Genomic DNA, 12,822 nt, shown 5'->3' with positions numbered 1-12,822 from the left:
GCAGGACAGCTTGAATTTCTTTGGAACTTGATTGGGGCTGCTTAGCCCCCATCCGGATTACCCTGCGCTTCAACCTTTCGTCAATTTTTCCTCGGCCATCCATGTGCAGAGAGACTAGCTACAATGCCATGGGTTGTTAACGTCTTGATTACGTTGCGCACCGTGGACAAAGGAACATCAAGATCTCTGGGGAGAGATTTGTAACCTTGAGATCGTTGATATTTTCCAACTATTTTGGTTCTCAAATCCTCAGGCAGTTCTCCTCTCCTCTTTCTGTTCTTTATGTGTGACACACAGTGCAAAAGATTGAGTCAACTCCTCCCCTTTTTATCTGGTTTCAGCTGTGATTTCCATATTACCCACACCTGTTACTTGCCACAGGTGAGTTTTGAGTGAGCATCACATGCTTGGAGCAAAGTTGTTTAACCACAATTTGGGAAAGGTGCCAACAATTTTGTTGTTTTGTGTGAAATTATGCCCAATTTGCCTTTTTTTACTGTTTTTTTTGTGTTGAGAAATTAACATGTGTATAACAAAACATGTGGAATTGTAATAATTTTCTGGGAGAAATACCTCATTTTCTGTAACAATTTCAAAGGTTACCAACACTTCAGCCATGACTGAAACATGTGCAAAACACTTTTTTTTTTTTTTTTAAAGGGGATGTCCATCATAGCTGCACTGCCATTGTTAGGAAGATTAAAAGGTGTTGTCCAGGACTTACTCATGACCCATCCTAAGGATCATTGGGCACCATCACCGATCATCTGATCGGCGGCCGGAAGTAACCAGCGGGCAGAGCCAGTAGAGCCCAGCTCCTGTCCTACAGCTTAGCGCCTAATTAAAGGGGATGTCAGTGTAAAGAACTGTGCACATCCAGCCACCGTGGGGGCTGCAACCAGCTGATCGGTGGGAAAATGATGATCTATCCTTACAACAGGTCACCAATATAGGTTACTAGGGTTTAAAGGGCCGACTACTGCCAGCGCCGCCGAGTCGTAGACAAAATGGGTTAAATCTACGATAAAAGCTCCGCGTTCAGTAAACATCTATGTGTATGTTCGGGGGGCTCAGCTATAACAGGCAGCAGTGCCCACAAGCCCACTCACGACGGGATTTAGGAGTCAGGTTTTGGAAAAAGATTTCCCCTCGTCCTGTGAAGTGGAAACCTTACAATGACTTCCAGCCCAGGATGGGCAGACTGCACACGTAGAAATTGGTGTCCGGTGCCTTTCGTAATCCACTAAAAATAGTAAATTTATGTCCCCCCGGAACAATCCTGAGGCTAGGAGCGAAAGTTTCGATTTCATTACCCTCTAAAAACACTGGAGCAAATCCCATTTTCCAGGCACTGACCGGCAGGGAGGACCGACGATGGGGGGGGGGGATTTAGGAAATACAGCTATAAAAGCGTTACTTTCCTTCATTGTGAATTCTAACTAATCGCATAGAACATCCTGAGGCTACTAAACGATCCCGCAGGAAACCAAAAAATACACGTCTGTAGCGTAAGGGAGAGGTTTTGATTGGACGGTACCGAATTTGGAAGGTTTTCCATTGAGAAGTGACGTGGGAATCCGAGTCTCCTCCTGCTCCATATCAGAAATTTCCAACATTCAGGGGAATATTTGATGCATACAGTGATTTTTTTTTTTTTGGGAGGGGGGGGGAAGATGGAAGGTCTTATACAGATAAATGTCATGACAGTTCACAGAGAATGCTGCTAATGTCTCCACATCACTCAAACGGACTGTGAACAGAGTCGGCTAAAAGTTTTCATGGGTCCCCGGCAAGAGAGTTTTGGTGGCCCGTTTTAGTATTATGGGCACCACATAGTCATCCATACAGTATTATGGTCTCCACATAGTCATCCATACGGTATTATGGCCACCACAAAACCCTCCACACAGTATTATAGGCGCCACATAGCCCTCCACACAGTATTATGGTCTCCACATAGTCATCCATACGGTATTATGGGCACCACATAGCCCTCCATACAGTATTATGGGCGCCACAGTCATCCATACAGTATTATGGGGACCACTTAGCGTTCCATACAGAGTTACGGGTACCATATAGACTTCCATACAGTATTACGGGCACCACATAGCCCTCCCTACAGTATTACGGGCACCACATAGCCTTCCATACAGTATTATGGGCGCCACATAGCCCTCCCTACAGTATTACTGGCACCACATAGCCCTCCCTACAGTATTATGGGCACCACATAGCCCTCCCTACAGTATTACGGGCACCACATAGCCTTCCATACAGTATTATGGGCACCACATAGCCCTCCCTACAGTATTAAGGGCGCCACATAGCCCTCCCTACAGTATTATGGCCACCACATAGCCCTCCCTACAGTATTATGGGCGCCACATAGCCCTCCCTACAGTATTATGGGCGCCACATAGCCCTCCCTACAGTATTATGGGCACCACATAGCCCTCCCTACAGTATTATGGGCACCACATAGCCTTCCATACAGTATTATGGGCGCCACATAGCCCTCCATACAGTATTATGGGCACCACATAGCCTTCCATACAGTATTATGGGAGCCACATAGCCCTCCATACAGTATTATGGGCACCACTTAGCCTTCCATACAGTATTATGGGCGCCACATAGCGCTCTAGATAGTGTAATGAGCACCACATAATACTGCATGGATGACACATATATAATGTGTATTTTTATTTTTTTTTAACTCAGGGGTTAAACTTCCATTATACTCGTCAAAATGTAATATATTTGTCACACTTCCATAATTATTTCCTGAAGGGAAATAAAAATAATATAAATTCTCTTCTGACAGAGTAATAACAGCCTTGTCTTCGGAGGCAGCAGAGCCGACTTGGCTCCTTACTTCGTAACTCTTGAAAAAAAAATACATAGCAAATATATAAAATAAAAAGCACAGAATGTGGAGGGGGGGGGGGGGAAAAAAAAAAAAAAAAAAAAAAATCAGCCGTGGATATAGGTTCCCAAACTGGGAAGTGAAACGCGACAGCTCTTGGCAATGCGCTGCACGGAGGTCCTGCAGGAAGTTCATGTGTAATGTGGCGCAGCGGCGGATCATGTGGACGGAGGCGAGGCTCTACATGAGCTTGTCAGAAGCGGCGCCAATCTTAATCAGGCGTGCAGAGTTCAGAAGGAGTGCACGCGATTAGAGAGGAGCCAGGAACCCGCGATGCATAAATCTCCATAGCGGACACATGTATGGCACAACAGTCTTAAAGTGACAGATCAGTCTAAATTGTTAACACCCTCCCCCTTACTCTTAATTACTGTACCTCCCCCTTCCACAGTGAACTCCTCACCCATTAATGGAGTCCAGAGCGGGTTCTTCCCATTTTTGTGATCATGCAGTACCACTATTGGCCACTACACAATGAACGGCGCTGTGCCAATTCCTGCGAGCTGCGGCTCCGCCGATCGGCAGTGATCAGTGGGGGATCTGGTAGTCGGACCCTGCTGATCTATGAAGCTGCAGAGCCCCATTTTCAAGAACTCAGCGGTCAAACCCTCAGTTATTCCCTATCCATTGGGAGGGGAGGTGGAATTAATCGTTTTATTATTAATTAAATCTAAGTTTTATTATAAATTATGTATTTGGGGCAAAAAAAAAAAAAAAAGAAAAAAAAAATTTAAAATGTGCCTTCTATAGCTTTATTGCTGGATGCAGAAAGAGTTAACTGAGAATCTATCAGTGAGCTCAGTCTTCTGACAGTCGTACTGGAGAGTTGTGACTCTTATCGGTTTTGTTTTTTTCTCTTGAGCTCCTCTCAGATGATTTAAAGACGTGACCCGCCAGGTGATATTTAAAGGGGTTGTTCCGCCACATATAAAAAAAAAACCTTTAATATTAGATTTGCTTATCTAGGACGTTATGCTATTGCTGCTGCACAGGGGCCACCCCACCGTCTTGTCTCGCCACACTTATGGCTCCAAAAGTGCCAAGCTTGGCATTAATATGGAACCGGAGACGTAATGCTACACTGCCCCCTTGTGGTGGCTGCAATGGTGGCACCCAGTCCTCATTGCTGGGTGTAGGACCGGTTCAGGACCGCTTTTCGAGGAGCAGAGCGGAGAAGCTGGTTCTCATTTTCTGGAGTTAATAAATCACTGTCTATTTTAATGACAACCCTGCAGCTTCGCGGAGAGGAACCTGGAGTTGTCAGAGACCGCGCTGCTAGAAGTCGTCCCAGCGGCCGCCCACGCACTATTTCCTAGCCATCCCCGTCCTATAGGACACGCTGAACTTCTACTAGCAATTACCAGGCCACATATATAGTCTGAAGGTGGAGGAAACTGCAGCTCCATTCTAAGAGCGCTGCTCTGGAGGGAAAGAAATGCAGCACCTCAATGATCATCAACGGACAGCATTTCCTAGCAAAATGGCTCCAAGTACCATACTTATTTAAAGGGGATGAAATCCAAGACCGGGATATTATATACAGTCTTGGCGACGCTCACCGACTAGAAGCGATTCTTCGGAGGAACCGGATGTGCTGAAGATTTGGAGGAGCGTTGTGGCGGTGTCAATCAGTCCCACGTTTCTAAAGAAGAAAAAAAAAAGGACATGATGAGAAGAATATTTCATAGTATCCCAAATCCTTAAAAGCACAATCATTTTCTTTGGAAGTGTTCTATTTCCCTGCAGCGCCTCCGCAGGAGAGCAGGAGTATTACACAACTAAAACTAAAACCAATGTGGTCACCAAAATAATGCACGGACCCATGGCGGGTCCTCCAGAGGATGAGACGATCTTTGATCCGCTCTCTGGTCCCAAAGACATTTTTTCGAGCACGCCGACAACACTTGGTTAGCACCTGAGCATGCTCAGATAACACCTTATCCCGTTTTTTTTTGGGGGGGGGGGGGGGGGGGGATGTCATCACTTAAAAATAGTTTTCAAAATTGGGTTCCATTACAAATCTTTTTCACCGTTTGGCTTTTACAGACCAAAAACTTTGATGCGGTCCATGGTTATAAGTCAACCGAAAAAAAGAAAGACAGATAAAAGTTACGAACTTCCGGCAAGAGCTCACTGGCAGTTTCTCAGCTAACTCATCCTGCGGCTACAGATGGCAAACATTGCAAAAAATTTTTTAAATGAAACCCAATTACAAAAATTATTTTTAGCCCAAAATACGTGCATTTAAGAAAAAAAAAAAAAATGGCCTCTGAAGGCGAAGAAGCCCCCCTAAGTCTCTATATTGTGCTGCATACAATGGTCTCACATAGGGAGCGTCATGTTTTCACTGTGCATTACGGGTGTGTGTGTCAGCGTCGGCTGAATTCTCGATGCAGCTTTGGTAGTGACTAGAGTCCAGCCAGAGACCCTTCCCTGGATCTGCAGACCTTGCAGTGACATCTGCTGAGCTTTGTGGTAACATTATCCAAGTTTTCTCTGCCTAATTAAAGGGAAAGCCTTCAGTCCCACACAGCGAGACCACACGGGACAGGACGAGCCAAGGCAGCGGACATTGTGCTTACACAGGGCTTTCCCTTAACCTGTGCAGTAGCTAAAATGCCATTCGGAGGAAAAAGCTCCTCCAGAGGTTAAATGGCCGTTCTTGGTACCGCAGCTCAGCTCCTATTGATGGTAATGTGATCTGAGCTGCAGTACATGAGAACGGCCACTACACGGTGTACGGCGCTGCGCTGTTCCGCTCCCCACCACCACCGATGTCCACAATGGGACAGCCCCCCATCCCCCACTGGTCACCATAACGGGACACCCCATCCCCCACTGATCACAATAGGACCCTCTCCCAATCGCTACACTGACCCGATGATGGTAGCTTAGCACAGCGCAGTGATATTGCCTTTGAATGGAATAAGAACGAAATATATCAGTCCCCATATCTCATATATCAGTGGGGTCTAGGGGGGGTGCAGTAGTAAAACCCACCATGATGTAGCATTTACAACCTATCCAGTGACTACCTGATAATTTTGGTACACCGGAACACAGAGGTATGTGATTTCCAACAATCTCCAGGATCTTGCTGGAGTGTTCATATATTTATACCCTGCATGAATAATAGGCGATCCGTCCACAATAGTAGAACTCCTGGCCCCATCCACCCGATAATGCTCTGTTCCCACGTTCTGGTCCGAAACCACCCATCAGTGATCAGTCTCCATCCTCCAGGGCCAGCACTCACCGGATGGTATCCTGATTGGGAGGGCATTGTACGCAGGCATTTCTCAAGCACCGGAAGCATTCGGCTGACAAGTCGCACCAGCGTTCCCCAGCGGGATTGGACGTGACAATCCGCGTCTGGATCTCCTGCAGCGCTCGGGACAGAATCTGCGATATCAAGGTGAAAATCTTCTCATCCGCCGTCTCCCTGGAAGAGAAGACACAATAGATCAAGGATGGAGGGAAGGTCTGGAAATGAACACGACCTGCACGCAACGTCTAGACATACGACTAGGTCAAGTGGGCACGGCAGGGGAACACGATGTGATCAGCAAGGCTGAATGTGCCAAGAAACGGTGCAAACATTTTTAATGAAAAGGCAATTGCAAAAATTGATTTGAGCCTAAAACAAATGCATTCAAGTAGAAAAATAAAATAAAAATAATAAAAAATAAAACCTTGTTCCCAGGTGCAGAAAATCCCTTTAAGAGATGTTCACCACTCTGGAAAAGCTTTGCTTGACCCCAAGCAAGACAGGTCAAATTCTCCAAAGCAAAAACAGCGGAGCGCTAGGGCTCCATTCACACATCAGTCATTTGTGTGCACACATTACAAAGGAGGCGACGTGAGGTGTGAGAAATAGTGGGAGAAAGGGGAGAGACAACCTCTCTGAGCGAATTTCAAAGGTTCCCAAATGTGGTTACCAATTTTCAAGCCCCAATATATAAGGTCTTTATTATTACACCAGCATTTAAAACATCCAATAGTCCTGTCGATAGACAATATCTAACAATTCCTCATAAGCAAAATATATTTAAAGAAAACAAATATTTTTGCCACAAATCAGTGATAACAACGATGATCCTTTAAGATAGCAAAAGCTGAAGTTGGGAGCTCTCCACTGTGCTGCCTGCTCCCGGTCTCCTGTCCGCCTTGCAGTCTCCGGGACCTCTGCTGCCTGCTCCCGGTCTCCTGTCCACACGCGGTCACCGGGTCGGTCCTCTGCTGCCTGCTCCCGGTCTCCTGTCCGCCTTGCAGTCTCCAGGACCTCTGCTGCCTGCTCCCGGTCTCCTGTCCACACGCGGTCACCGGGTCGGTCCTCTGCTGCCTGCTCCCGGTTTCCTGTCTGACTTGAGGTCTCCAGGACCTCTGCTGCCTGCTCCCGGTCTCCTGTCCGCCTGCGGTCTCCAAGAAGTGTGATATGGAGCACTCGGAGGAAAAATAAAGTGGCTAGAAACAGTAACTGCAATCCTGTCACTTCTACTTAGGGAAAAGTCAGATGGCCGTATAACTCTGATGGAAATCGCAAAGAAATACTCAGACTGGACGGCGGCTCTCCCGACCCGAGAGTGATAGCTGCATAGAAATACACGCTGTCACGCTCTGGTCGAGAGAGCAGTCAGCCAGTCCGAGCATTGCACTGCGATCCCCGTCAAAGTTATACGGCCATTTGACTCTTTCCCCCCCGAGTTAACACATCCAACGTTCATTGTCCTATTACAGACTGTAATGTCCGGACTGACCGGGGGAACTCCTAACGTTTAGAAATAGCAGCCTGTACTAGGAGCCAGGAATGTCGGACCTGTGAAATTAGCACCGATATGTTGTGGCCTATGTACAGTTTGTAGGGAAATACTCAGGCAGCCAATTCCTCCTTCTGCAGTCTACCATTTACAAGCACCTATGTCCTCCTTTGGCACATTAACCCTTTACAAGCAGCTATGTCCTCCTATACGAGGGCTGCATTATACAAAAGGAAAGAAGAGTCTTGTTACACAATAGGTAAATAATTCATTTGGGAGATAATTTTTTTTTTTTTTACTGAATTTTCAAGAATAGGTGAACTGATTCTTCTATTGATCAGCAATGTCAACACAAGGGCAAAAATAGGCCAAATCCTGCCAGATCTGAGCACAAGACTCCATTTACCACAATGCCGAAAATTAGCGTCTGTAATATTGAGTGAAGTCATCTGAATTGCTATAGACTTATATTTAAGAAAAGTTCTATCATATCATCTACTGTCTTTTTTATGTTTTTCTCATAGCCAATCGCCCCCCTTTAATAACCCACCCCCTCCACAGGAAAAAAAAAATTATACTCTTCTTCCACTGTGGGAAGGGGATGGCTTTTAAAGTGGCACACTAGGCAGAAATAACCCAACCACTGTGGCCTAATGGGCTGGTAGAGCACCGGCGGGGGAGATTAGGAAAGCATATGGCAATGGTTAATTCATATTTACAGAATGGAGGATGTAAAAATACATTTTAAGACGCTTTTGGAAAAGGGAAAAAGTGAGGTCATTTTATTTTTTTCCCCCTCCACCTGATCCACCAGCCCCAAAACCTCACACTTTGGCGGCACTAGGATGGTCTCTCGGGCGGAGGCATTAGTGGTGAGCCACGGCCCAAAACGCGTCACTCAGTCGTTCTGCCCGACGAAAAGTATATACAAATCCGCTGCTACTGTGCAACAACGGGTGATTGCCCTTAAAAATAAATACAGTAAGATTCTTAGGACACTGGTCCAGACACCGCATCAGTGGCCCATGGCCTTGTAAATGTCCTCCTACCCGTCAGCATCCCCACCTCCTTTTCTGATTAGTAACCCCAGCACCACATCAGAAAATGGGTCGGGGTCCCCAGAAGGTAGGAGGAGGTTTGCAGGGACTGTTGTCGATGTGACTGCAAATCTTCTCGCTGAACTCTACTTTTAACAAGCCCTATGAAAAAAAAAAAAAAAAAAAGTGATAAAAAAGCATTATAACCCTTCCTGTAAGAATGAGCTCACTGACGGAGACTCAGTTTGCTCATTCTCCAGCCAGCATTAGTACAAAACAGAGGCTTTAAAAGGGTTTTCCCATAAAGAAAAAAAAAAAAAAAAAAAGTACTGAAGGGTCGTTGCTGGAAACAGCAGTCTTTCTTGACATAGCAGTGGTAATGTCAGGTCAACAGCACTTGACCGCTGCAGCCAATCATTTGGGCTAAACCATCTTGTGCTGTACCATCGACCTCAACATGGTCTGAGCCCAGTGGCTCTAGTGGTAATCTGCTGTAGAGGTGACCTCACCCTTGGGGCATCTAGGGCAGGGTGAGGAACCTTCGGGCCGTGGGCCGTTTACGTCATGCAATGTCATTCTTTCTGGGTCCCGAACAGATTCCCCCCACGAAATGTACACCCCGCACTCTCGGTGTCTCCTTATGTTATGCATAGACAGCAGGCCCGCCACTGGTTGATTTCTATAAATGTAACGCGAGTAATGATGTGAGGAGACCTGCAGTGTAATATACATCTGTGATCAAAACTATACACTGCTCAAATAAACGGAACACTGAAACAACAACAACAACAACACAATGTAACTCCAACTCAAAAGACAACTCTGAAATCAACCTGCCCAGTTATGAAGCAACACTGATTGTGAATCAAATTCTCCTGCTGTTGTGCAAATGGAACAGAAAACATGTAGAAATGATCGGAAATTGGCAAGACGACCCCTATAAAAAGGAGCGGTTCTGCAGGGGCTGACCACAGACCTTTTCTCTGTTCTCATTCTTTTTGGCTGTTGTTTTGGTCACTTTTGCATTTCGTCATTGCTCTCACCCCTAGAAGTACTGTACAGTAGCATGAGGCAGGGTCTACAACCCGCACAAGTGGCTCAGCTAGTGCAGCTCATCTAGGATGGCACATCAATGTGAGCTGTGGCAAGAAGGTTTGTTGTGTCTGTCAGCGTAGTGCCAGAGGCTTTTGTGCACTACCAGGAGACAGGCCAGTACACCAGGAGACGTGGAGGGGGCCGTAGGAGGGCAACAACCCAGCAGCAGGACCGCTACCTCAGCCTTTGTGCAAGGAGGAACAGGAGTAGCACTGCAAGAGCCCTGCAAAATGACCTCCAGCAGGCCACAAATGTGCATCTGTCTGCTCATACTGTCAGAAATAGACTCCATGAGGATGGTCTGAGTGCCCGACGTCCACAGATGGGGGTTGTGCTCACAGCCCAACACTGTGCAGGACGCTTGGCATTTGCCACAGAACACCAGGATTGGCAAATTCGCCACTGACACCCTGTGCTCTTCACAGATGAGAGCAGGTTCACACTGAGCACATGTGACAGACGTGACAGAGTCTGGAGATGCCGTGGAGATCGATCTGCTGCCTGCAACATCTTTCAGCATGACCGGTTTGGCAGTGGGTCAGTAATGGTGTGGGGTGGCATTTCTTTGGAGGGCCGCACAGCCCTCCATGTGCTCGCCAGAGGTTGCCTGACTGCCATTAGGTACCGAGATGAGATCCTCAGACCCCTTGTGAGACCATATGCTGGTGCGGTTGGCCCTGGGTTCCTCCTAATACAGGACAATGCCAGACCTCATGTGGCTGGAGTGTGTCAGCAGTTCCTGCAAGATGAAGTCATTGAAGCTATGGACTGGCCCGCCTGTTCCCCAGACCTGAATCCAATTGAACACATCTGGGACATGATGTCTCGCTCCATCCACCAACATCACGTTGCACCACAGACTGTCCAGGAGTTAGCGGATGCTTTAGTCCAGGTCTGGGAGAAGATCCCTCAGGAGACCATCAGGAGCTTGCCCAGGCATTGTAGGGAGATCATACAGGCACGTGGAGGCCACACACATTACTGAGCATCTTTTCCTTGTCAAGAGGCATTTCCACTGAAGTTAGATCAGCCTGTAACTTCATTTTCCACTTTGATATTGAGCATCATTCCATGCTGTGACGTGAAGGAAACCCAATGTCTGCCCTGCCATCTCTGTAGTCCTAAACACTAGTAGAATATAGGAAAGCATTGTATGAAAAGCATTGCCCACACACACACACACACACACACACACACACTAGTGGCCGACCACCGCCCATTCCTTATCTATAGAACTGTCAGAAATAGTGCAACGCTGACCTCAACTATCTGCAGCAGCCCGTTAGGGAATGAATGGAGAGTTGGGGGGGAACCATGAGCGCAGCAGCTCCAATTTAAAGCAAGAGCCAAACGTGAGGGTTCGAGATCAGTCGGAACATTTGGGGTAGTGCATTCCAGAACACTGGAGCAGCAAGAACCAGAACCTCCTCCATGTGGACTCATCACCCCCCCCCCCCCCCCATATAAAGTGGGATGTCACCAGGCCAGAAGGGGCGTGGCCTAGCCAAAGCAGTGATAAGCTCGGCCCAGAAAAAGAGCAACACGCAAGAAGGGAGACTGTGGGGTTCTTGCAGCACTCTGTGCCCACTACAGCCATGAAGACTACCCTACCGTGCAATATAGAAATGCAAGACCCAGCATGACTCACAACGAGCGGTGCTGGGACTTGTAGTTCCACAAATGGAGGCAGACCGCCTCACACTGACCTGTACTGCGCCTCTCTGAATAACCCGGTAACCCGCCGCACCCCGTCCGCTCCCCGAGCTTCTCCGCCCTCCAAATCTTCTCGCACCCATCTTTCAAGTTCTGCACGAACCGCAGGCACATGCTCCATGGGAGCCGCCATCTTGACCTAAAGCCAGCCCAGCCCACTTCGCTGTCATGGTAACCTGACAGAAAGGCTTCCTATTGGAGAATTACAGGAGACGCTGATAGGATAAGGAAATCGCGGTATATCATTGGTTCATACAACTGTCTGTCAGGCTGTGAGCACGTGGTTTGTATTTACCACTCAGATAGACCCCGCCCACTGCTTCCATAGCAGCAGTGTTTTGTTGGTTTTTATTAATCCTTGCCCTTAGCAACCAATCATAAAACAGTTTACATTTTTCACAACCTGGAAGAGAAATGAAAGCTGAGCCGTCATTGGTTGCTATGAGAAACAAATCCAGCTTTATTTTCATAGATTTCCCTCGTTGTAGAAGTAAATTCAAAATTACCCTCTTGCTTTCCTTTTTTTTTTCATTTTCTTTTTTTTTTTTAACTCCTTGCCCTTTTTTGAGGGTGACATTGGGAGGAAGGGGGTGATTCAAATTTGTATTTATTATTATTATTATAATTATTTTATATTTATTTTTTAATATTATTATTTTTGAAAAAAAAAAATTATATTTCCCATTTTTTATCCCCCTAGGGGACATGAAGTGCTTGTGCTATAGGCTGAGTTTCATGGGTGTACCAAGATGGCGGCAACGGGAGTCTTCCCATAGGTAACACATTGGCACCACACGCTTTCAGGGTCAAATTTCCCATGTAAATGCTGCTGAGTGCTCCATACAACTGCAGCCTTTCTGTGACATTGACATAGAGTGTAAGTAATCTGTGACAACCTGCCCCAATATAAAGCTCCAGAGTATGTAATGTATGTACACAGTGACTGCACCAGCAGAATAGTGATCGCAGCTCTGGGGTATAATACATGATGTAACTCAGGATCAGTAATGTATGTACACAGTGACTGCACCAGCAGAATAGTGAGTGCAGCTCTGGGGTATAATACAGGATGTAACTCAGGATCAGTAATGTAATGTATGTACACAGTGACTACACCAGCAGAATAGTGAGTGCAGCTCTGGGGTATAATACAGGATGTAACTCAGCATCAGTAATGTAATGAATGTACACAGTGACTGCACCAGCAGAATAGTGAGTGCAGCCCCGGAGTGTAATACAGGATGTAACTCAGGATCAGTAATGTAATGTATGCACACAGTGACTGCACCAG

General features: G+C 46.7%; 1 protein-coding gene across 3 annotated transcripts in view; it reads right to left on the bottom strand.

The window, feature by feature from the left end:
- ATXN10 (ataxin 10) overlaps positions 1–11,708 on the bottom strand; it is a 74,805-nt gene extending 63,097 nt beyond the window's left edge. For 2 of the 3 annotated variants that reach the window (XR_013215927.1, XM_077266635.1), the window contains exons 1-3: positions 11,525–11,707; positions 6,186–6,371; positions 4,489–4,571 (exon numbers count right to left, since the gene is read on the bottom strand). Coding sequence is in view for 2 of the 3 variants with exons in the window: in XM_077266635.1 (XP_077122750.1) it covers positions 4,489–4,571; positions 6,186–6,371; positions 11,525–11,664 (409 nt within the window). In the remaining variant the exon portion in view is untranslated. Of the gene's footprint in view, positions 1–4,488; positions 4,572–6,185; positions 6,372–11,524 lie in introns of all 3 variants that reach the window. The other variant, XM_077266637.1, reaches the window with a different exon arrangement.
- Between the last annotated feature and the right edge of the window lie 1,114 nt (positions 11,709–12,822).

This window comes from Ranitomeya variabilis, chromosome 5, assembly GCF_051348905.1.
Source record: "Ranitomeya variabilis isolate aRanVar5 chromosome 5, aRanVar5.hap1, whole genome shotgun sequence".
In the NCBI taxonomy this organism is placed as follows: Eukaryota; Metazoa; Chordata; class Amphibia; order Anura; family Dendrobatidae; genus Ranitomeya; species Ranitomeya variabilis.
This window is presented reverse-complemented; position numbering and strand designations above follow the sequence as displayed.